At 43.7% G+C, this 26059-nt stretch overlaps 1 protein-coding gene and 1 non-coding gene across 2 annotated transcripts; both read left to right on the forward strand.

The window, feature by feature from the left end:
* Positions 1-575: 575 nt before the first annotated feature.
* Positions 576-650, forward strand: Trnas-gga (transfer RNA serine (anticodon GGA)). Its single transcript has one exon. It is a non-coding gene; the product is annotated as a tRNA-Ser (tRNA).
* A 3241-nt stretch (positions 651-3891) lies between these two features.
* Positions 3892-24752, forward strand: LOC126419738 (poly [ADP-ribose] polymerase tankyrase-1-like). The gene is made up of 3 exons (XM_050086916.1): positions 3892-4457; positions 13093-13218; positions 24164-24752. Exons 1-3 carry the CDS (start codon positions 3892-3894, stop codon positions 24750-24752), a joined length of 1281 nt encoding a protein of 426 aa, XP_049942873.1.
* Positions 24753-26059: the final 1307 nt, after the last annotated feature.

Consider the following 26059-nt stretch of genomic DNA (forward strand, 5'->3'; position numbering starts at 1 on the left):
GGCTTCAGATGCGATACAGGGCACGTAAACGTCGTTACGGCTGTGAAAGGTTAATGTCGCAAATGTGGAGAAGAATTACGAGATCTGAAACTTCCTGGCAGATTAAAACTGTGTGCCGGACCGAGACTCTAACTCGGGACCTTTGCCCTTCGCGGGCAAGTGCTCTACCAACTGAGCTACCCAAGCACGACTCACGCTACAAACTACTACAAAGTTTGGAAAGTAGGAGACGAGGTACGGCAGAAGTAAAGCTGTGAGGACGGGGCGTGAGTCGTGCTTGGGTAGCTCAGTTGGTAGAGCACTTGCCAGCGAAAGGCAAAGGTCCCGAGTTAGAGTCTCGGTCCGGCACACAGTTTTAGTCTGACAGGAAGTTTAATATCAGCGCACACTCCGCTGCAGAGTGGAAATCTCATTCTGGAAACATCCCCCAGGCTGTGGCTAAGCCATGTCTCCGCAATATCCTTTCTTTCAGGAGTGCTAGTTCTGCAAGTTTCGCAGGAGAGCTTCTGTAAAGTTTGGAAAGTAGGACACGAGGTACTGGCAGAAGTAAAGCTGTGAGGACAGGGCGTGAGACGTGCTTGGGTAGCTCAGTTGGTAGAGCAGTTGCCCGGGAAAGGCAAAGGTCCCGAGTTCGAGTCTCGGTCCGGCACACAGTTTTAATCTGCCAGGAAGTTTCATATCAGCGCACACTCCGCTACAGAGTGAAAATATCATTCTGAATTACGAGATCTGTTGAATGAAATAAACAGTGTAATGGGCACAGAATAAGGATTGAGAATACATCGAAGAAAAATGAAAATATGAATAATAGCAGAAACGAGAAAAGCGAGAAACGTAAGTTCAGAATTGCGGATCACAAAGTAGACGAATTCAAGAAAAGCTGCTAACTCCGCAGCAAAATAACCCATAACAGATGGAGTAAGAAGGACATAAAAAGCAGACTAGAACTCGAAAAAGGCATTCATGGCCAAGAGACATGTAGTAGTATCAAACATATGCATTAATTTGAGGAACAAATTTCCGAGAACGTATGTTTGGAGATTAGCACTGCATCGTAGTGAAACAGGGACTGTGGGAAAACTGAACAGACGAGAAGCGAAACATTTGAGATGTGGTGCTGCAGAAGAATGTGTAAAAATTGGGTGGACTAGTAAGTTAAGGAATGAGGAGGTTCCCCTCAGAATTAATGAGGAAAGGAATGTATGGAAAACATTGACAAGAAGAAGTGACAGGATGATAGGACATCTGTTAAGAGATGAGGGAATAACTTCCATGGTACTATGGGGAACTGCATAGAGTAAAAAGTGTAGAGAGAGATTGGAATACATCCAGCAAATAATTGAGGGTGTAGGTTGCAAATGCTGCTGTAAGATCCCAAGTTTGGCACAGAACGAGAATTCGTGGCGAGCCGCGTTAAACCAGTCAAAAGGCTGACGACTCAAATATAAAAAAGGTGGAGAAATTTTAATTGCTGATAATGCTGTAGTAGGAGTGAGAGCATTAAACCAGAAGGCAGGGTGGTACATGATAAATGAAACTGAAGTTGCAACACATGCAAATCATGAATGTTAAAATGACATGACTGAGAAGTTTTGGGTGCTAGGATATGATTAAATAAAAATGATACCGGTAATTGAGAGAGGTATAATGTAGCAGTATATGTTACTAAACTCTTGTTCTAGAGTGTGTAGGAAGATTTCAATTTCTTCAGTGCTGAGTCGTAGGATATGACGGCAGCGGACATGCAGTCTCAACGTGATTTTGTCTTGTGCTTTATTTCGACTTACATCCTTCAGATCTTGGTCCGTAATCTTAAGCCGTGGTGTATCTGTAGTACTTTTTCCATCCACATATCTATTATTGCTTTTAGGGGTCTTCAAGTTTCAATAGATAACCAATAACATTAACTCTGTTTAATGACAGTATTCTACAAACTAACCTTTCGAGGTATGCTGTTAGAAGCGCATCCCGAACATATAAAACGATTGATAACATAACAAGTGGCGAAATCCCTAATAGGGTGTGAGAAGGGGACAGTCGCCTCCTTTCGTCAGTCTCCTGGGTCCACGTCTCACAGCCACACAGTGCCACACTCCAGACATGCCCTTTCTGAACCATTTTTTCTCATTTGTTGGCAGTCACTTTTGGAGGTTAATATTTTCTTGATTATATTGATGGAAAGTTTTTCGTTGGTAGTTCTGCTTCCTATTTCATATTTGCTTGTTACAGCTCTGGTGATCTGCCTTCTCAGGTAAGTAAACAAGTAAACATGTTGCAGTAGATTGTCACATACATGTACTCGAACACTGATTAGTCGTTCTTTGTCACAAATAGTCACATTTGGTTCAGACCGATTTATTTACATGTTATATCCCTTCCACATAACTTTAACCATTTATTCGAGATTTCTTCATTATCAGGTAAAACGTGTGTGACAAGCACATCAATTCTTTTGTCGTCTAGTATAACATCCTTCTCCTTTTTATGAAGCTCCCATACAAGTTATCGGTCTCTAATAATGAGAAATGGTGAAACAAAGTTTCTCTTTTATTTCTAGTTTCTTCAGAGCCTAAAACACTTTCTGTGTACCTACAAAAGCTATGAATGTTGCAATCAAATTTATGGAAGATAATTTAAGAACTAATTTTAAACCTAATATTCCTTCCCTGATTCCTCTGCTTTATGGAAGCCAAATTGAAATTCTGAGAAAGTGGCATAACTGTCTGAACACGATGGAGGTCATTATATTATGATACATTCGGAACTAGGCTAAATTATCCGTAATTTTAGCTTCATTTACATACTGTTTGCTTCAAGGACTGGCAATGCAATGCGTCAAGATATTGCCTGCCTACAGGCGCCTAACACTAAGTACTTCTTCATACTGTCAAAACTCTGGCTATATGAGTCGCTCATTCTATAACCCACAATAGCGATTAATGATGCACTTTGACATGATCCTGTTGCATTTACAGGCAGTTGAAAGTTCCTTTGCCCATTTATTGCTATTTTGTCGAGTATATTAATGCTTCTCTAAGACACAACCCAGGGGTGTTCTCGTCGATATTTATACCAAGGTGCGTTTGTGATTCTTCTCTGTTCACTGGTTGGTCATTTATTCTGATTGGTGGCTTTTACAGTCTTTACAATATTCACTAATACATGGGCTGTTTTGTGCGCTGTTACTGTAAGTTTGTTTCTTATGGACAAATTACTTAGTCTTGCAAGAACTTCCCTACTAATTTCCTCTAATTTAGCTCCTGTACTGCCATATTTAGTAGATCGTCTGCATAGGTGATGCACCCTCTAGTATTCGTTATGCTCTGAAGCTGGCTCGTTAATGACAACGATCAGAAACTTGTGGGCAGCTTTTAGTGATGTTTTTCACAATTGATGGTATAGTCAGTTGTAAGCCCATCATAGGCTCAAATGGTTCAAATGGGTCTGAGTACTATGCGACTTAACTTCTGAGGTCATCAGTCGCCTAGAATTTAGAACTAATTAAACCTAACTAACATAAGGACATCACACACATCCATGCTTGAGGCAGGATTCGAACCTGCTACAGTAGCGGTCGCTCGGTTCCAGACTGTAGCACCTAGAACCGCATGGCCACTTCGGCCGGCCCATCATAGATCTTCCACTCTACAATGTGGTCTCTAAATTTTTAGTTTTCAACGCTGGTATTCATATTGGGTCCTGCACGTGCGTGATTTTCTAAAATCAGAAAGTTGATAGCCCTATTCGTGACAAGAAGGCCCAGTGTCCAGTTGTCAAAACATTTACTAACTTTCGCTCGAGATTGGTCTGCCTGTGGCTTGTACAGGTATAGAGAGTACCGTGCCAGGAGAAAGGGCTGCTGAGTGTCGCCATGTTCCAGAGTCATCCTCAATGGAGCCCACCCAGGAGGTTATGGAGACCACAGCCGTGGACCTGGGCGCCCTTCTGGACGCAGGGGACGGCGCAGTCGTCACACTGGTGGCGGGCGGCACACGTCTCGTGGCGCACAGGGCCGTGTTGGCCGATAGAAGCCCCGTGTTTGGCGCCATGTTTCGCCACGACACACTGGAAGCCTTCAATGGTGAGGTCGCAATCGCGGACATGGAGGGCCCGGTGCTGCGCCAGCTAGTCGCCTACCTCTACACCCTCCAGGCCCCTCAGCTGCCCAGCCTGGCCCCCGACCTGCTGGCAGCAGCTGATAAATACGGCGTGTCGGCCCTGAAGGCTCGCTGCGAGCAGCACGAGGCCGCTCAGCTGTCCGTCGAGACTGCGGCGGCCGCAGCTGTTCTGGCGATCAGGCACTCCTGCACCAGCCTCAGGCAGGCCGCCGTTAATTTCATTAAGGCCAATGTCGCCCAGGTTATGACCACACGAGGCTGGGCTGACGCAGTGCGCACTCAGCCAGAAGAAGTGGTCACACTGAGTCAGCTGCTCGCGAGTCCTCCAGCAGAAAGCAGGTAAGCATGTGAAGAGCCACTTGTCTGTGTTTCTTTTTTGTGTTTCCATGCCAATAATTATACTTAATGTTCGAGTATTTTAGAGCAGAGACACATCTGTCAGTTTTTGGTGGTGTGATGTTTTTCATAACTAATCTAGAGCAATGAAATTTTGGCAACACATTTGTCTAGATAACATATGTAACTGATTAACATCACAGGTTAATGTAAGCGCCAGATTTGCCATTGAAGCCGGCCGGAGTGGCCTTGCGGTTCTAGGCGCTACACTCTGGAGCCGGGCACTGCTACGGTCGCAGGTTCGAATCCTGCCTCGGGCATGGATGTGTGTGAAGTCCTTAGGTTAGTTAGGTTTAATTAGTTCTAAGTTCTAGGCGACTGATGACCTCAGAAGTTAAGTCGCATAGTGCTCAGAGCCATTTGAACAATTTTCTTTTTTTTTTTTTTTGCCATTGAAAATGTGACATGCTGGGACATTAATAAACTGTGTAATAGCCAGAATGTTGAATGAAAGGATGCAAATGTTAAAAAAATGGTTCAAATGGCTCTGAGCACTATGGGACTCAACTGCTGTGGTTATCAGTCCCCTAGAACTTAGAACTACTTAAACCTAACTAACCTAAGGACATCACACACATCCATGCCCGAGGCAGGATTCGAACCTGCGACCGTAGCAGTCGCACGGCTCCGGACTGCGCGCCTAGAACCGCGAGACCACTGCGGCCGGCTGCAAATGTTAATGCATTGTGATTATAGGTAACAGATGTCAATTTGTGTGATTGATTTCCACGCTTGTTGCACTTGGTCGATCAGTACAGGGACAGCTAATGAGTTAATGATGTGTGGGGATGCTGCTGGAGTTTTCATCCGATTGGAGACAGACAGGGCGATCGAGCAGATCAAGGCAACATGTCGACACTATGTAGAGCATCTTGTATTTCAACAACTGTTATGTGGGCGAGAGTTATCCTATTGAAAATACCTCCTGGAATGCTTTTCATGAATGGCAGCACAACAGATCGAATCGCCAGACTGACACATTTTAAGTCAGGATGCATGGGATAACGACGACAGTGCTCCTGTTCTCACATGAAATTGCACCAAAGACCATAATTACAGCTGTAGGTCCAATGTGCCTAGCATGAAGAGAGATTGGCTTCAAGTCCTCAACTGGCCACCTTCTAAAAAATTTCCAGGCATCACTGGCACCGAGGCAGAACCAGATCCATCAGAAAACACGACAGACATCCATCCTGCTCTCTAATGTTCTCTCGCTTGACCCCACTGAAGTTGCAAATTATGGTGGTTTGCGGTCATTGGAATGCACGATATAGGGCGTCTGGCTCGCAGCTGACTTTGATGTAATCGATTTCTAATATTTGGTTTCGCCACTGTAGTGCCAACTGCTGCTCAAATTATTGCTACAGATGCAGTACGATAATGGCATCTTTGTCCCAGTCAACTGACCCCGCCCAGCCTCAAAGGTAGCTAACGCACAAGATTCCTAGAGTACTTCATCTTCACAGCACCGTTACTGGCACCACTCTTATGCGACTGGCACGAAATCTGGACTGACATAATAACTCAGATGTAGTAACAAGCCTACTAACTTTCGTTTATGTCGAACAACCCCTTCTTGGTGCTGCAATTTTTTCTCTATTAGTGTTCATGATCGCTGACGTCCATTTTCTGTATCTCTTGATGTTTTCCTGAACTTAATGTAACAGCTTCATTTAATATTATAACTGAACTGCGTTTATTAACAGGTAAGCTTGCAAATGAAAATAAAGGAAGAAAATGGTTCAAATGGCTCTCAGCACTATGGGACTCAACTGCTGTGGTTATCAGTCTCCTAGAACTTAGAACTACTTAAACCTAACTAACCTAAGGACATCACACACATCCATGCCCGAGGCAGGATTCGAACCGGCGACCGTAGCAGTCGCACGGCTCCGGACTGCGCGCCGAGAACCGCGAGACCACCACGGCCGGCCCAATAAAAGAAGAGAGAAATCTTTTGTGGCTTTAAAAATTGTTTTCACCTTAGGTGCTGTCATCTGTTCTATTAAATTCTATGTGTGGAATAACCAGTCATTTAGATTCCGGCATCAAGGCTCTGATCAAAATGTACATTGATTGTGGACAGAGCAGATAGTGATCTTTACAATTTACAGCTAGGTCATGAAAGTGTGCAGGTCTTTTTCTGTGTGCTGTACAGGGTCACTGTTAACCTGTTGATGCAAAAGAATCTTTATTGCTATTGGCTGCCTCTGCTGCTGCCAACAAGGGGGTACATATAAATGGCGTCATGCTACGTATAGAGAACATGAAGATGAGGAGCAAGTCTGCCACCCAATACCAGCACTATGTACTCTGTTGTGTATCTCTCTTTTGGTTTCTTGCTAGATGTATGTTCGGAAACTGTAGTAGTGTTGCAAAGTTCCCTTAATTTCCCCAATCGATGCAGTATGAGTTAAGTATAGCCTTTAAGAAGTATGCTAGGCCCTAATAAGTGTGTACTCGCCAGTCAAAGCACGAAAAGACGACTCCAGTACAGAACTTTACATAAGCAGAAGAGTTGGAAGGCATAGGTGCTTACTCCCTATATATTCCAGGCCAACCTCATGATACAACAAGCCAGTCCTAAGAACAAAACAGCAGCATCAGGGCTGGTACTCACATTTCTACCTGTTTCTGCTTAATTGATCTCAGGGTGCATGCAGTAGCTACGTACACTCCCATCCATCACACAGACTGGGAGGGAGTTGTATTGATCAAAGTGGTCTGCTTTCTTCTTTGAGGAGTAGCCATCAAATCTCTGCTTGATTGTCCCTGTGTTGTTAGAACTTTTCTATTGTGTTAATAGAGGCTATATCGAGAATTCTGTTCTATTTCCTTCTACTGGGACCTTCTCTATGGCAACTGTTGTTTTTGCTGATCCATCCCGAAACAAATTCAACATTGATGAGATGTTGAGATCCAAATATTATTACACACCGTCTAACAGTACAAATACTCCCAACAAGCCTATGTCCTGGTAGTTCTAAAAAATTTACTTTATTTTCAGATATGTTTAAATATTTATGCCCATAGTTAATAAGCTGCTTAATAGACTACAATTATTGTCTTTCATATAATGTAGCCTAAGCAGCCTGACTGGTTTACAAACCACAACTGAATGAGAAATATATCAGTCTCAAACTCACCAGTTCAATATGGGCTAGCGAAAACAAATTTTAAAAACGGAATCCTTACGACCACGGCTTTTTCCAGTTATCCTAACACTCATTACCTTTAAATCTAATACTATCTCTGTTATTTAGAAGTAAAGTTTGGAAACGCTGTTATAACTTTAATAGCGTCCAAGTTGTAATTCGTCGGGCGTCATGCACTACTGCATGTTATTTGTCCACTTGCTTACGATAACCTCAGTTTCCCCACACAAATTCGTAGTCGCAACTCTTTCATCTCTCCAGTGGGCTTCATTGTGTGTCAATGATAAATTAATTTCCCTGTTATCTAGGTCAGAAAATGATAAATGACAGGCATTACCTTCGCTTCATTCATAGACTGATAATTAAAGGTATTAGGAGTAGTATATTTTTAGGTTGGTTTGTACCACAAAATATATGTGGCAAGAGCAAGTCATTAATGCTTATTTTCCCCTGGGTTGCAGCAGATCGGGTGTCTAGGTGTGGAGATGTGGCCACAAAACAGAAAGTCTATACCGATAGGCATAGTCCACTGAGTGGTGCAGTTACGACTGTGCAAGTGTGCAGAAGACATCAGGTCATAAGGTTTGCGACGTGTTTGTGAAAAGAATGTTCGAGTCGAAGCAGAGAAAAAACATCCAATACACTGGTGTTTGTACATAGTATGGTACAACGTTACATATGTATATCCAACCTGCGAGGGTGTGCTAAAGCTGCCTTTTGAAACAGAAATCCCCCTTGGAATCTACGCCAAAAAATACGTATAGTTAACCAAACCGTTGTTTTGAACACATGATAAATGACACTGTAAAAGCCGAATGTGAAGTGTTCCAGTCTGTGCAATTAATAACCGACATATTTGATTCTACATTTCATTTACGATGTAAATGTAAACCTTAGTATGTTAAAGGTCGATATTTATGTTCGAAATTTATTTTAGAGCTGCGAATTTGACTGTATAGCACAATGTGGTTAGCCGTTTCTATGTCTGGCTAGACATTACGTGTAGCGTGACGCAGGGACAACGACACGGATGTAGTAGTGTTCTGTTCACATCAGGATGCTTCATTTCAGTGATTCTGCTAGCCTCTCACCACTGTGATGCTCGATTTTGGTGAGTAACCGTGGCAAGTGCACCTGCCACTATCACTTCATGAACAGTTTACCTTATTACAGTAGCTGTGGTTAGTATTTTGCAGGTAGCCATGTAGTGGTCAGTGCGAGAGTTACGGCAGCTGGACCAAAACACAAACCGAAATAACTCACTTTGATAGTGGGGTTCGAGGGTTGCCACAGAAATCAAGCATTCCGATGGCTAGGGGACTCACCACAGTAAACCATATAGGAAATTTAACTCTATGTTACAATACAGTCAATGTCTAGCCTTATTATTTGTACCGTACAATCTCATTTGCAACGCTCTTGTAGTATGTGAAAATCAGTATCAACCTTTACAAAACAAAAACTTAGACAAATATCAAGTGTGTGTCCTTTTGGAATTGAGAACCGACGCATTTGATTCCGTTGCACAAATGGGAGACAACAGTTTGGTAACCCATACGTATTTTTGCGTAGAATTCGAATATGCATTAAAAAGAGGGATTCCTGTTTGAAAATACGTAGTTGACCCAACAAACCAGGGGTGGTTTGGAGGCGGCCAGTTGTAGCACAGACAAATGTTTTCATTCCTTATACTGACTTTTCCCCTAGAACATTTTTTTTCGTACGATGCCTCTTTTCACATACATTTAGTTATATGTATCCTGTGTATAAATACACACCAGTACCTGCACTCTTCAGTGATTAACTTTCAGTTTACAGACATTAGCTTGTGTCTTCTTGTCTCTGGCACCAGTCACAGCTTTCACCAGTTTCAATGTGTAATCATGACTTGATGAGTCTTTAAGGAAATAGAATTTGTCCATTCCCATACGTAAACTCATGCTCGTTATTTTCATTCAGATTGACTCCTTCATAACCTAGGAAATCTCCTACTCACAGTCAAGTAAATATGGTTACAAAATTGTTAAGGCTTTCGTGGCCACTTGTTGACAAACTGCCTATTGGCTTCTGTCTCGGGTTCTTCGGCCGACGTTCATCTAATGATTTTTCTGACGTTTCGCCAGCACGAATGGCTGGCATTGTCAAAGCTTCACCCTCCATTGCCGGTGGTGAACTGGAGCCGAGCTCGCGGCCGCAGACTATATGTACCTGGCGCGCCAACGTCCGAGGGCTTCTCCGCGATCATTTCCGGTGCGGTTCTCCTCTTGCTACCTGCGACGGTCGTTCGCTGCAGTACGGGAAGCCAGGATCCGTTTACCTTAAGTCTTTCCTCTTTCTTGTTGAAACTGTTCGCGTGGTTTTGTATTTCTACAGCTTCTCTGAACAAGCGCGTGTGATAGTGCTTCTCTACAGCCAGAACTTCCGTGTCGGCGAATTTTATTACATGGTCGGTCTCATTCAGTGCGTGCTCTGCCACGGCCGATTTCTCCACCCGCCCCAACCTGCAATGTCGCTTGTGCTCTTTGATTCTGGTGTTAAATGATCGTCCAGTCATTCCGACGTAAACTTTTCCGCATGTGCATGGTCTATGGTATATTCCCGACATTGCAAGTGGGTCTCTTTTCTCCATCGCCGATCTAAGACGCTCTTTGATCCTTCTCGGTTTGAAAATCGTCTTTACGCCACGTTTGCGCATCATACGGCCGATTCTGTTCGTCACTCTGGGAATGTATGGCAGAAAGGCCGTACCCGACATTTCTTTTTCTGGTTCCTTACTTCGCCGAGTGTTTGGCTCTGTTACACTTCTAATGTAATTTGTGGAGTACCCATTGCTCCTCAGAACAGTTTCCAGGTGTTGCATTTCTCGTTTGAGGTGTTGCGGCTCACATATTCGTCCTGCTCTCGTTACGAGCGTACTAATCATGCCTCTTTTCTGGCTCGGGTGGTGGTTTGACATTTTGTGCAGGTATCGGTCCGTGTGTGTCGGTTTTCGATACACGCTGTGTCCCAGGTTTTCGCCGTCCCTTCTGACCAGCACATCTAGAAATGGCAGTTTCTTGTCCATTTCTACTTCCATGGTAAATGTTATGTTGGCATGGAGGCTGTTCAAGTGTCTTAGGAAGTCACCGAGCTGTTCTTCACCATAGCTCCACACCACGAAAGTATCATCTACGTACCTGTACCACACCTTAGGTTTGCAAGTTGCCGAGTCCAGTGCCTGTGCTTCGAATTGTTCCATGAAGAAGTTGGCCACCACTGGACTGAGAGGACTACCCATGGCGACGCCTTCCAGCTGTTCGTAGAAATCGCCATTCCACGTGAAATAGCTCGTGGTGAGACATGCATGGAAGAGATTTTTGATGTCTTGCGGGAACATGGAACCGATGTGCTCCAGAGCGTCACTGAGTGGCACTTTCGTAAATAACGAAACAACATCAAAGCTGACCAGGATGTCGTTTGGTGCAAGTTTCAGTTTCTTCAGCTTCTCAATGAAATGTCCTGAGTCCTTAATGTATGTGTCGGTCTTCCCCACGTGTCGCTGGAGCAGAGAGGCCAAATGTTTTGCCAGTTTATACGTTGGTGAGCCAGGAGCGCTAACGATCGGTCTCAGTGGAACGCTGTTCTTATAGATCTTGGGTAATTCAGCCGAGGTAGTGGGGCTTCTGTGTTGCGCATGTTTCTCTGTATGTCCGCCGGCAGAGAAGACGCCTTAATTAATCGATTCGTATTCTGTGTGATACGCTGCGTCGGATCTGTGATTAGTTTTTGGTACGTCGTCGGATCTAATAGGTCTCAGATCTTTTGCTCATAATCTTCGGTCTTCATTACTACGGTCCCATTTCCCTTATCGGCAGGCAGTACCAATATACTTTTGTCCACGTTGAGATTCTTAATGGCTAACTGCCTATTGGCTTCTGTCTCGGGTTCTTCGGCCGACGTTCATCTAATGATTTTTCTGACGTTTCGCCAGCTCGAGTGGCTGGCATTGTCAGAGCTTCACCCTCCATTGCCGGTGGCGAACTGGAGGCGAGCTCGCGGCCGCAGCCTATATGTACCTGGCGCGCCAACGTCCGAGGGCTTCTCCGCGGTCATTTCCGGTGAGGTTCTCTTCTTGCTACCTGCGACGGTTGTTCGCTGCAGTACGGGAAGCCAGGATCCGTTTACCTTAAGGCTTTCCTCTTTCTTGTTGAAACTGTTCGCGTGTTTTTGGATTTCTACAGCTTCTCTGAACAAGCGCGTGTGATAGTGCTTCTCTACAGCTAGAACCTCCGTGTCGGCGAATTTTATTACATGGTCGGTCCCATTCAGTGCGTGCTCTGCCACGGCCGATTTCTCCACCCGCCCCAACCTGCAATGTCGCTTGTGCTCTTTGATCCTGGTATTAATTGATCGTCCAGTCATTCCGACATAAACTTTTTCCGCATGTGCATGGTATACGGTATATTCCCGACATAGCAAGTGGGTCTCTTTTCTCCTTCGCCGATCTAAGACACTCTTTGATCTTCCTTGTCGGTTTGAAAATCGTCTTTACGCCATGTTTGCGCAATGTACGGCCGATTCTGTCCGTCACTCTGGGAATGTATGGCAGAAAGGCTTGTGTCTCTTCTTTCTTCAGGTTGCAAGCTGGTGGTTTTGCTCGGCGCAGTATCCTGGCTGTTTCAGTGCGTATTTCCTCTGCCCTTTCACAAGGAAAGATCCGAATGGCTGCTTCGATGTTGGCAATGATGTCCTCCATAGGCATAGTTCTCGGGATGGTAACGAAATTCTTTTTGAAGAACAGACACTTCCTCTTCGGTCAATTGTCGTTCAGTGAGGTTGACTACTGTGTGTGACATGTCGGGAATCGCCTTGTCGGTCTGCTTCCGGCATCTTTCAAACTTTTTCTTCTACCGCTCGGTGCAGCGCTCGAGTTCGTTCTGCATGCTCCTGTGAGTGATGCTGTCGATCTTGTCCCAGTCGTCTCGATGCATTCTGCTACTTAGTTGATAGAAAATGTCCAGAAGTGCCTGATCCGTTCTTGCCAAGTCTCTCCGTGTTGTATGTATTCGCTCACGAAGAAAAAGCTCGTTCCATTCTGTCGTAGATACGATGTGCTTGGGCGGTAGTGAATAGGCGCTTACATCTCAAGAACTTCGGTGTAGCACATTCATCTCGGCATCGTGACAGAAAGGCGAGAGAGGACATGAGTCACGCTTTCTTCTTCCGTCGTTAGTCAAGGCGTCGGTACAATCTGCAAATCTCCTCCCCGTAGAGGCGTAATACAAAATTGTTAAGGATTTCGTGGCCGCTTGTTGACAAACTGCCTTTTGGCTTCTGTCTCGGGTTCTTCGGCCGACGTTCATCTAATGATTTTTCTGACGTTTCGCCAGCACGAATGGCTGGCATTGTCAAAGCTTCACCCTCCATTGCCGGTGTCTTTGCAGCGCGCCGGCCTCTGCAGACGGCAGTGGGCCGCAGGGAGACCGCGGCCGCACCTCTGCCACTGCTGCGCCGCCCACGGCTGCCCGCACCGCTCCTCCGCCAGATGACTCTGCCGTGTCTCGCCTTCGGTGAGTTCCGCCACTACACAGTGCGATCTGCGGGGGCGTGAAACAAGTGTTGGGTGCAAGGAAATAGAATGTCGCTGTAGTGCATGTGTGGTAACACAGAGGTTATAGTTATCAAGATAACTTATTCCATTTACAAATTCTCGTTGCGACTAGCCATGAATTAAAGTGATTCTTTACATCCCTCTGTGGGTTCAACGTATGAGTTATATTAAGTTTAGGACACAAGATGTCATGCACTGCAGTTATATGGGAAAGATATAATGAAACAAAATCATTTTCCTTAGATACGGATTACAGTGATGTGTTGGATGAAATTTCTTCTTTCGATAATGGCTATCTGGAATGAATCGTTCAGTAAATAGGTGAGACAGAAGGTGCTGGCCGGCCGGGGTGGCCTAGCAGTTCTAGGCGCTACAGTCTTGTTTAAGTAGTTCTAAGTTCTAGGGGACTGATGACCTTAGAAGTTAAGTCCCGTAGTGCTCAGAGCCGTTTGAACCATTTTTAGAAGGCGCTGACGCAGTGAAACACCAATAAACTTCGATTTTATGTGAATTACTAATTTTGAATGCAAGCCTTTGTTGAACCTCAAACAGAAATTGCGAAGGAATTGAAAGCACGAAAAACAAACAAAATAATATGCAGAATAATAAGTATGTGGTGTGGTCTGGGGTGTGCCTTCACATTTTGTATATTTATCTTCAAGTGACTTTTCGGAGAATACTGAGCACCGGAAACTTCTGCCCTACTGTTTTGAAGCGAACATCTCGTTGAGCCAACTTCCGAGTGCATGTTCATCTGGAAAAGAAGTTCCTTGAAGACTTTTCGATAGAGAGCCCAGAAGGTGAGACGAACCAATTGATAACGAGCAAGCCGCCCCTGAGTGGCCATGCGGTTCTAGGCGCTACCGTCTGGAGCCGTGTGACCGCTACAAAAATGGTTCAAATGGCTCTGAGCACTATGGGACTCAACATCTTAGGTCATAAGTCCCCTAGAACTTAGAACTACTTAAACCTAACTAACCTAAGGGCATCACACAACCATGCCCGAGGCAGGATTAGAACCGGCGACCGTAGCAGTCCCGCGGTTCCGGACTGCAGCGCCAGAACCGCACGGCCACCGCGGCCGGCGTGACTGCTACGGTCGCAGGTTCGAATCCTGCCTCGGGCATGGATGTGTGTGATGTCCTTAGGTTAGGTTTAAGTAGTTCTAAGTTATAGGGGACTGATGATCACAGCATTTAAGTCCCATAGTGCTCAGAGCCATTTGAACAATTTTTTTGATAGCGAGCAAGCAGAGATGCATATATGTCAAGCCGCTGACTTCTGTGATTTTTCCTCAGAACATGCAGTACCCATACACCCGATTCTTGAACTTCCAACTTGCATGCACATGTCGCACGATTGTGTAACGATCACAGTTCGTCACATTTGCCAGTTCTAGAGTACATTAACGTGGATCATTGTGGATTAATGCGGAGGTCTACGTGAACGCTGAGTCACAAATATAAAAACGATCTTCCTTTAAAACCAGAAAACTATTTTATAGCCGTGTGCTGTCCAATGGCATTATCCCCGTACACGGCACAAATGTTTCTGGCTGTCTCTCCTGCTGTCAACCCTCTTTTGGACTCAAACAGGAGAACGTCCCAATTTCTTCTCTTGCACACCATATCTAGCGTCCACAATTACACGTACTATCAAAAAAATGGCCCAAATGGCTCTGAGCACAATGGGACTTAACTTCTGAGGTCATCAGTCCCTGATAGCTTAGAACTACTTAAAGCTAACTAACCTGAGGACATCAAATACAACCATGCTCGAGGCAGGATTCGAAACTGCGACCATAGCGGTCGCGCGGTTCCAGACTGTAGCGCCTAGAATCGCCCGGCTCATCCGGTCGGCTCCATGTTCTATCTACAAATCACACAATGACAGTATGTAAACTCAAGTACACACAGTGAGTAAAATGATAGTCGATGGATAAACCCATAGTAACCGGCGTATCACCATGAAAAAAAAAACTGGTATGAATTTATGCACCAACTGATAATTTCATATTTGTTTTCGATACATTAGAATCAGAGGTTCACCACAGGATATATAGCAGTAACACAACTGGGAGAACGAAGTCTTTAGAGTATGGTGGGAGAGACGTAAGCTAGAAACTGTGGTGGTAGTGTTTCGGAATCAGCCATGGAAACAGCAGGCTCAGTGAAAGGGGTCACATACGCAGGTGCGCTCAGAAGGCGTAATGGTTAAGGTGACTGCTCGAAATAATCAGAAACGTCGTGTTGTGGATGTGGTTGATTTGTTAAGAACACACAGCCCCTCTGGGAATACGGCAGGTATATTGGGTACAGTTATGTTTACCCTTCCAGCATGACAGCTGTGCTAAATAACACAACTAAAATTTACAACAGAGACATGTTTTCGTAAGTGTTGGAAAAAACAACACTGAAGATCAAACACTGACTTTACACACTAGACCTACTCCATTAGTCTGCCATTCACAGCCGGCCCCGGTGGTCTCGCAGTTCTAGGCGCTCAGTCCGGAGCCGCGCGACTGCTACGGTCGCAGGTTCGAAACCTGCCTCGGGCATGGATGTGTGTGATGTCCTTAGGTTAGTTAGGTTTAAGTAGTTCTAAGTTCTGGGGGACTGATGACCACAGATGTTAAGTCCCATAGTGCTCAGAGCCATTTGAACCATTTTTTGCAATTCACAATTAAATACCAGCCAGAGAATTCATCGAATTACTTTCAACCTACTTCTGTACCGTTTCACTCTCTAACAACGTCCGGGAGAAAGGAACACTTTAAACTTTAAGTGTGAGCACTGATTTATTTTATTATAATGATAATTTGTCCCTATGTAGGTGGGCGCCAATAAAATAGATTCACACTCTTGGAGGATAAAGGGGCAAAGCAGGTACCAACAGAACAGATAACGGGCAATGACGGAAGACAACACTAGACTTAGTATGCAAATACTCAAGACTTTTTAGCCCTTCTAATATAATATATCTTATAAGTGAATCCAGATTCAACTAGCGCATTTGGAGATCACCTTTGTAGGCCGAATTACAAGGGAAGATAACGGCAGCATAGTATTCGTTAAAACCAAACAAGAGCTGTGAGAGATGGTCGTCTTAAAAAATGAAGCTCTGAGCGTTGTAGTAGTACCTTTGCCATATTTTGATTAACCGTTGGCGACAAGTGACGGTTAGTTTACATTTACATATGATGAAATTTAGCCGAACTAATAGATTTTATTGGCGGACTAGCAGTGTTAATCCCAAGGAACAAAAGCGGATCACCGCAGTAAGATTGTAGACAGATAACAATACAGAATGTCGATCTCCGGCATTGGGGTTCTTATTAAATAACGGATTAAAATCACTTCAAAAGAGAATCTACGCCACAACTCAGTATAACCACAGTTACAATCACGTCGGGTCTGTTAGCAGACTAACCACGTATATTTTATCTCTCACCTCAATCTACAAATCAGAACTAACCATAAATTTCATGGACTTTGACATCGTGTTTTTTGAGTCTGTCTGATACGCCACGAACTCCTCTCTGGTTTCACCTTTTCATATCGCAGTAGCATTTGCAACCTACGTGCTCAGTTATTTGCTAGATGCCTTCCTTTATAGCTTTTAACCTCTACCATTCCCTCTGATACCATGGAAATTATTCCCTGATGTATTAACAGAAGTCGTATCCCTTCTTCTTGTCAGTGCTTTTCATTTATTCCTTTCCTCCCAGGCTCTGCGCAGAACCTCCTCATTCCTTATTAATCCACCTAATTGTCAACATTAGTCTGTAGCAAAACATCTCAAATCCTTTCATTGTGTTCCGTTCCGGTTTCCCCACAATCCATGATGTGACATCGTGTATGATTGAGTCAAAACACTATTTTATTTTAACATTGTGAACAAAATAAGTTTTAATGCACAGGTGGCAAAATACAACATCGTGAGGATGGGACCTACAGAATCGGTGTTAATGGACAGCTTATGATAACACTATCAATTAAGAAAACGCTTGTGGACGGGGATGACTGCTGTAAGCTACATTACACGCTACTGACGTGGAAACATATTTTGGAACATTGGAAGGTCTCAAGGTTTCCAATATCTCGACAATACATAAGTAATATGCCCATGAAATAAGTTTTTCGATCAAAAAAAGGGAGATCTGCAAAAAATCAAATTTTGACGATGTACATCGAAGTGTTAGTCGCGAAAATTAACTATAAAAAATTTTGAGACTGATGGAACTACCCTAAACACGAAATTTTTAACATAGCTGAAAGGAATATGCTACTGGAACTTAGGTACCTTCCCAAACTGGAAAGCATGCTTTCAGTTAACTGGGGGTTTAATCTTCAAAGAATGCTTGAGCAGATGAAGTTCTACGACAGAATTTCAGATAATCCATTGAAGACGAAGTCTCCAAACGAATATCAAGTCATGTCATGGAGTTTATTAAACACCCTTTATGCCCTCGCAGTCAGTACGATTCACAATGACTAAATTTGTCCTTCTGCCACCATCAGATGAGTTACAAAATAGAAATAATGTAACGATGATAGGTTCAGTTGGCTGAAGAATATACAAAAAGAATAGCATGGCTAACAGCCACAACATACCATTAGAAATATTCTCATATGAGTCCAACCTCACAGAAGTTGTAGAGACAGGTGTATGAGCTAGACCAGAGGTAGCCTGAGGTCGTCCTATATTTATACAAACAAGAGCTACAGCTGGTAGAGGGCGCTAGCACTGAAGTACACTAAGCGACCAGCGTCACAGATTCAGTAGATTGAAACAGAGTGTTCACAGTCGTTAAACGAAATGGTTCCTATGTGTCTAAAGTTTGGGTCTAACAGTAAAACACAAAACACAGAATTAAGCAGGAAAAGATACTTTCAAAATCACCTTTAAACATATAAACCGACATTCACTCACAGAACCTGCAAGCCACTGTATGGTGCTTAGCGTGGGAGGGTTGAGAGACCATGTACCATCACTTGTCAATTCATTTTCCGTTCTACTCGCAAATGGAGGAAGGGGAAACGATTCCGTAAGGCTTACCTTATCTTCGCGGTCCTTACGCGAAATGCACGTTGGCGTCAACAGAATCGTCATGGATTCAGCTTCAAATGCCCCTTCTCTTAATTTTTTCAGTAGTGTTTCGCAAAACGAATGGCGTCTTCCAACTTGAGTTCAGGACACAAATGGGGAATACATTTTGTTAAGATTTATTCATGGGCCATACAGCCAGCCTAAGACGAGAGGGAACAACAATAATTTGGTACACCCTATTAAAAAGAAGTTAAGTCAATGATCTAAGTAGATTAACATATTTGCTACAGTTTAAGGTAAGAAATTCACTTTTTCTATATATTTAGAATTTGATCATCTGTTACAGAACAGTGGATGAGCTATCCAGTGCATTCTCTTGCTAGACGAATCTTAATGTTTGTAGACAAAACATCTCCAGAGGACATCATATACTGTAATAATTTCGCAGGTTCTTGATGCCTTCTGTGGCAAGCGAAAAAATTTGATTATCATCATCTTCATTTCCACATTCACATGAAGAAGATTTGACTATCTTGGCGGAATGTCCCGTGACTGAAGCGAAGTCGTGCCAATGTTACTATAAACTAAGGTGACAAAGATCACGGGATAGCGATGTGCACATATGCAGATGGCGGTAGTATCGCGTACACGAGGCAGAAAAGGGCAGTGCACTGGCGAAGCTGTTATTTGTACACAGTGATTCATGTGGAAAGGTTGTCGACCTGATTACGGACGCACGACGCGAGTTAACAGACTTTGAATGCGGAAGGGTCTTTGGAGCTAGACGCATGGGACATTCCTTTCCGGAATTCGTTAGGGAATTCAGTATTCCAAGATCCGTAGAGTCAAGAGTGTGCGGAGAATGCCACATTTCAGGCGTTACCTCTCACCACGGACAATGGAGTGGCCGACGGACTTCGCTTAAAGACCGACAGCAGCGTCATTTGCGTAGAGTTGTCAGTGTTAACAGACAAGCAACACAACGTGAAATAAGCTCAGAGATACCGGACGTACGACGAACGTATCTATAAGGGCAGTGCGGCGAAATTAGGCGTTAACGGGCAGAGTGGCTCTGCCAACAGCAGAACACCGCCTGCAGCGCCTCTTCCGGGCTGGTGACCATATCGGTTGGACCCTAGACGACTGGAAATCCGCGGGCTGGTCGGATGAGTCCTGATTTCAATTGGGAACAGCTGATTGTAGGGTTCGAGTGTGGTGCATGCCCAACGAAGCCATGGACCCAAGTTGGCAACAAGGCACTGTGCAAACTGGCGGTGGCTCCACAATGGTTAGAGCTATTTTACATGTAATGGACTAGGTGCTCCGATCCTACCGAACCGATCATTGACTTTAAATGATTATGTGCGGCTACTTGGCGCATCGTCAACCACACAAATGCCCTCATGGAACATGAAGACCATGAATGGCTGGAGATGGTCTCCATGTCACTGGGCCACAATTTTTTGCGGTAGGTTTGAAGAACAACTGGGAGAGTTAGAGCGCCCGACATGAATCTCGTCGAAAATTTATGGAACATAATCAGGAGGTCTGTTCGTATGCAAATTCCTGCACCGGCAACACTTTTGCAGTTGCAGACGGCTGTGGAGGCAGCATTGTTCACTATTTCTGCTGGGGCCTTCAAACGACTTGTTGAGCCCTTGCCACACCGAGCCGCTGCACTGTGCAGGGCAAAAGGACATGGTATTAGGGGGCACCCCACGACTGTTGTCACCTCAGTGCACAGTTTCCGCTGTATCTGCGATTTTGGTTCTTGGGGCGTAACGGGAGGTTACCTACGACTGGGGCATAAGTGTTACCCTCTAATGTCGTATAACCGTTCGAGATTTTTCACTCAGTCTGGCACTGTTTGCAGTTTTTATGGCGTGAAGATAATGGTCGGGTGGCACTTTATCGTATTTCGCTGCAGCAGTGTAAAAATCTTGCTTGGACATTTTCATTTTCGTTTATTCCACTGTGCTCCTTGAGTCGTAATATGATGGTTAGAGTAGTAGCATTTTAACAGCATCATTGCTGAACGTGAGTCTCGTAAAACTTAATTTTTTTTGCTTGCACTTCTGTAGCGTATTTAAATCTGTCTAAAATCGCAATGAGTTCTGCAGAGAGATTGAATGCACCTTCAGGGGGGTTGTGTTTGCCTCCTTATTAGCCTTGCTAACTACAAATGCACTTCCTGTCCCTCTTTTTATTTAGGCCCATCTGTGTAGGTAGCTCTGCCTTGAGGATAGTCCAGTTGCTACTTTGCTAGCGAAAACTGTCTCACTCAGTGTATATTGGCTGAAAAGAAGGTATGAGTGTAGGGCGCGCTGAAGCAGATTATATTTTGCGAAGTGGCAACTTATTTACAGAAGGACGAAGCAAAGCAGTAAATTTCTATTTTGTCTAAAACTGACATGTTGAGACCGTGGCTGTGTACAATTAATGTAGGTTAATTCTTACAGAGAAGAAAACAGCAACCAGCCACTATTAACACTGCTATTTATTTAGGTAAATAGCGCCGTTACCGGTTGCGAACTGGAAAGTTCATCATCAGACGGCTGTTCACATGTTTTTCAAGATACACTTTACATTATCGTCCGTTTTTGATTTTTATTATTCCACTGCGGCGAAGTATTTTTGGTGTGTTGTTGCCCTACGGTAGAAGAATAGTGTTACAAGCGCCCTACGTGAAAATAACTAGCCTCTAAACGATGAAATACAGCGTAAATAAATATGTAAGGTTAAGTGGTTATGGTAGTTGCGTCGAAAATTCCGCGCAATTTTGTTGCGAAGTTGGAGGATTGATTTTTCGCATATTCCTAAATATATCCAGCACTTATGTAACTTGTACAGCAACGTATTGTGCAAAGCACCACACATACCCACACACCAAAAAGAATTTTCCACATGTGAAGTTATCACAGAGATTACAAATTTATGTCATGTCTCTGAGAGACAATGTCTCTGACACTGTTGAGTTTGTACATGTGAACAGCCGTCTGATGATGAACTTTCCAGTTTGCAACCGGTAACGGCGCTATTTACCTAAATAAATAGCAGTGTTAATAGTGGCTGGTTGCTGTTTTCTTCTCTGTAAGAATTAACCTACATTAAGTAAATTTCTTCTTAATTCAATGCCTACCAGCCTAGTATTTTAATCTCAGTTATCAAATTTTCGTTTAAGAAGTTAAAACGTTTCAGGCGGAATCTGAGTATGAAGTATTTGACAATGATGTATTACCTGCATAGTTCTAATAATATTTCATTCACTTCCATCATCGAGGCGTAAATTGTAACCGATTTGGATGCTCCGATAGCTTAACAGTAACACAGTTTTTCTAGTGTATTCTGCGTTTCTGAACTGTAACAAACGCATCAGTAATCCATGTAAGGTATTATTAGCGCGCTGTATATGGTAATAAAGATATTTAGGTGTCCTTCCCAACGAACTCCTGTCACAGCGCGAGAGATATTCCTGGCACTTTCAGATTTGGTAATTACATGATTAATGTGATGTTATGATGTTAACTTATGATGGATATGAAGGCCTAAGTACTTGACCACTCTTCGCACCGGGAATATAAAGAGTCCTAATCTTGTAACTCTTGTTTCCTTAAGCCTATGTCTGTTATATACGCACTCAGCTGATTTATCAGGCAATATATCGAGGCAGTCCTCATTCAGCCATATACTGAACACTATCACAGCGTTATCCAGCTGCTTCCGATACTCAGGAAAACTATCGATACGAGTATAAATATATAAACCATCTGCATACTGCATCCATCTGCATGCCGCACTTGGGTGAAACACTGAATGTCACTCTGATGTAAAAAGACTGAACGGAAATGGTGAGCCTTATGATAACCCCTTGCTTTCTCTCCTTGGTCCTACTGTTTCATAGTGTCTAGTGTTAATCAGGGTTCTATCAGAAAACAAACGGTATAGCTTGTGAGTGAATGACAGTGGGATGTGATGATTCTTCAACTCAGTTCTGAATAGGCGCATACAGACGCTATCACAATGGGTTGTCATATCCGTATACACTACTGGAAAGTACTGATTGTCACTGAACGCAAGTGTATATCAGTAATAATCAGACTAGCGTTCAGTCGTGCCGATGCACTTTCTAAAAACTGTTTGTCCAAGGGCAGTACTTTTTCATTCTCAATCTATCTTTCTAGTTCGTGTTCCATCATATTTCTGTCGTGTGTTAACGAGTCCTATGAATGGATGATAACTGTACGTCGGAATGCACTGAGGCGCCTTCCCCATTTTATGTATTTTACGATCCGAGCAGTCGTCATTTCTGGCCTGAAGATATTTGGTTGGTCCACACTTTATTTAAAATATTCAATAAATGAATTCATCGCTTCTCCGACATCCATTGAAGCAATCAATAGAGAATAGTCTTGCTGTGCGCTATTGCTCGCGTCGTTTCCAACAGAGAAAAAATATCATTTAGTAGGTGTTCCATCTGACACTCATCATGAGCTCGCTTTTTCCTATTCTCGTCCGCTTTGTTGCCTGTAGCATTCCTACTGCCGTTTTAATATATCTTATTCTATATATTTTATGCCAAACGATAGTCATGGAGCACTGCGGAGGTGAGCTATTACACCAATATCGGCAGCTTCCCCTATTTTTATTTTTGTATGGACGCTGCGCCCTTGATTGGATTAAAGTACAGAAAATTCTCTTCTACCGCTTGTAGGCTTTGAGTTTTCCTCCCCTCATTAGCCGCCGTGTCACGTTATTCATCCCACCAGACCGGGGGTGACCTGGTAGAGGCCTACAAGGGCGTGTTTCGTTGGTTTGAGTCTTCTGCTGCTCTTTCCATGTTATGCACTAATACGGCATAATGCACACTCAGATCCGCACTCTCTTTAAGGTCTTTCATATCCTCCATCAACATTTCCCCATATTCCGCCCACTGCATACAGCAATCTAGACAAGCACATGAATCATAAATATAATTTTAAAAACTGAAGTATTTGCCGTTGCCTTTAGACAAATTGCAGCCACAAGAACTTAAGTTGAAAATGTGTGTGTTTCTGTATATACGTATGTTGGCGGGGGTGGGAGGGAAGGGATGTTTGTGTGGTTCTGTGTATATGTATGTGTGGTGTGGTGTGTGTGTGTGTGTGTGTGTGTGTGTGTGTGTGTGTGCAGACATGAGACTTTGTGCGACTTTATGTGGATATGGTTGTTGACATGCAAACACAGTCTCCTCAGCAAGTTTGTACACGTGTCTATGCCAACAAATATGTTTGTGTTTATGAATAAAGTAGTTAACCTAGAGCCATTTCTATATCCGAAATATTTCGATGAAATTAGTTCCTGTTAAATATTAGCTTGCTCTGTTTGACGAGGATCTTTCGACAAATTTTTAAATGAATGGATTGTCATGATGGAAAACTTAATTTGCGTGCCTGAAGGTGTGAGAAGTTTACGTGCCATATTTGGCCGTATTACAAAGGGAGCTATTGCACATGAAGAATTATTATACCTTAATAGGGCTTGTTTTTTGGTGGCGGGCTATTGCTGCTTGGCAACAGCATTCTAAGGTTAAATGTCAGGTATCAATGTGACAAAATAAGCTGACTAAATGAGACGGAATGTAGGAGTTTTTAACTGATGAAGACTTTGGGAATATCGTGTCACTGTACGTCTGTACTTTAGTAAAAGGAGAGTGTCCCGCTGTTTCGTGACATAAACAGAGAAAATTGTGTATTAATTTGTGGTTGTTGGACAGATCTACTTTTGGAACTGCTTTCATCTCAGGTTATTCTGCAGTATTCTTAATCATAATTATCTACTTGGATAAAGATATGTGACAAATTGCCGTTTTTCGACAGGAGCCTTCCTGAAAAGGAGAAGAATAGCAGGCTGATTCAAGCAGCGAAAGGGGGTGCAGTTACTGAGCTGCAGACGCTGCTGGGAGCTGGTGCGGACGTGGGAGCGAGGGATGAGGGCGAGAGCAGGTGGACCACCCTGCACTGGGCTGCAGACAAGGGACACGAGAAGGCAGCGAGGTGCCTTGTGGAGGGTGGAGCAGACATGAACACCAGGACCAGCGGCTGGCAGGAGACGCCCCTGCACAGGGCTGCATACAGTGGCCACGAGGCTGTGGCGCGGTTTCTGCTGGAGGCAGGGGCGGAGGTTGATGCCAGGAACAAAACGCAGAGCACGCCCTTGCTCTTGGCTGCAGAGAAAGGGCACGCGGCGGTGGTGCGGCTGCTACTGGCCTCCACGCCTTACCACAGCGCCAGGAATCAGTGGGGGCGAACACCGCTACACGAGGTGGCTCTGAACGGCCACGCAGAGGCGGCCTCTGCACTGCTCGAGGCAGGGGCCGACCGCTGGGCGAGGAATAACGAGGGCAATACCCCACTGGACCTCGCCAGGCAGAAAAACCACCAGCAGCTGATAGACATGCTAAAGTGAAGCTAGCAGTCCGACAGACATTCTTGGAGTAAAACGAAAAAAGGCCCACTCCAGGACTTTCCTTAATTATTAAAATAAAGAATATGATAAATTTAAACCTGTTGTCATTCACTGTTTCTATACTCCAACTTCAGGGAGAGCACTGTACCTCTGCACACTCGTATGGTTTTTGCTTCTAGTGGACCCTCCAAAAGATGTCTAGTTATTTCAATTGTAAATCATGGTATACAGTTTTAATGTGCTGCAAATTTTTTCCAAAATTATAAAAAATACTGGAAGATTAAACTTCTCTCAAATGTGAAAACATTTTCCAAGGTGCAACGTGGTCATCGACCTAGGAACAAATATTAGACTGAAATTCAGAAGTACTGCATACGAGAAAATCTCTTCAATACTGACCATACTAGTGTACATGTCACTCTGCTACACACCAACACTTAGTAAATGAAATGAAATTAAGAATAATTTTATAATAAAACCGTTAAAAATAAAAAAACTTGTTGAAATAGGAGCTATTGGCAACTATCACAACGTTCACTTCTCAAGATAGGTGAAATTGTTGACAGATTAAAGACACTCAGTTCGTTTGGAACCAAGTGTTCCATTTTAGAACACTTTCTTTCCACCAGTGACAGGTCATAGCTTAACTGCCGACACATTCTATAACTCGTTTTGGAAACATACACAATTTTGCACACAATAAGAATTAGCAAGATATCCGAAATAGGCTCAATATACTCTGCAATATACAAATATGTAGAACACAAATTGTTTGAAAATGCTGCACAGTTCATATGCCCATCTGTAACAACAACGAAGAATTCGAAAATGGAGCAAACTGCTTATTACATTACTTCGTCTGATTCTAAAATGGGTTTTTGATCGGTAGTTCTCTCGAGTGACTCATGTTATCCTGAGTACATTATCCTGTAGGATCAACACATCTCTTACTTGTAAGTACGGAAGTATCATCACAGCAAGAGCGACAATGAGAGATATCCACGAGATCAAACTGAAGACTAATACATGAGAAAGCTTTATGCTGTTTTCTAGATTGGCTGACGTGTTACATGTCGTGCATGTTACTCAGCTGACTGTCCCACTCCACTCACACAGGCTACTGCTCACTGCCAGCAGAAGACTCTACACTGAAGCATGTGACATGGCTTGGTGTGACGTAACTATCTCAGTGTACAGTGATATTCTCACAAACTGTCCACAGACGGAGCATCTCTCCTTCTGCACAACAATGCTATACCACACAAGAGCGCTGCATCTCTGGAACTACCCAACGCCTCGACTTGACA

The sequence above is a fragment of the Schistocerca serialis genome, chromosome 9 (genome assembly GCF_023864345.2).
Source record: "Schistocerca serialis cubense isolate TAMUIC-IGC-003099 chromosome 9, iqSchSeri2.2, whole genome shotgun sequence".
Classification (NCBI taxonomy): Eukaryota; Metazoa; Arthropoda; class Insecta; order Orthoptera; family Acrididae; genus Schistocerca; species Schistocerca serialis.

What these genes read in the sequence shown, in the direction of transcription:
- LOC126419738 (XM_050086916.1), top strand. Translation starts at nt 3,892, where the DNA reads ATGGAGCCCACCCAGGAGGTTATGGAGACCACAGCCGTGGACCTGGGC. An exon ending in AGTCCTCCAGCAGAAAGCAG is followed by an intron (nt 4,458 to 13,092) that starts GTAAGCATGTGA and finishes GTGTCTTTGCAG; the next exon opens with CGCGCCGGCCTCTGCAGACG. An exon ending in TCTGCCGTGTCTCGCCTTCG is followed by an intron (nt 13,219 to 24,163) that starts GTGAGTTCCGCC and finishes GTTTTTCGACAG; the next exon opens with GAGCCTTCCTGAAAAGGAGA.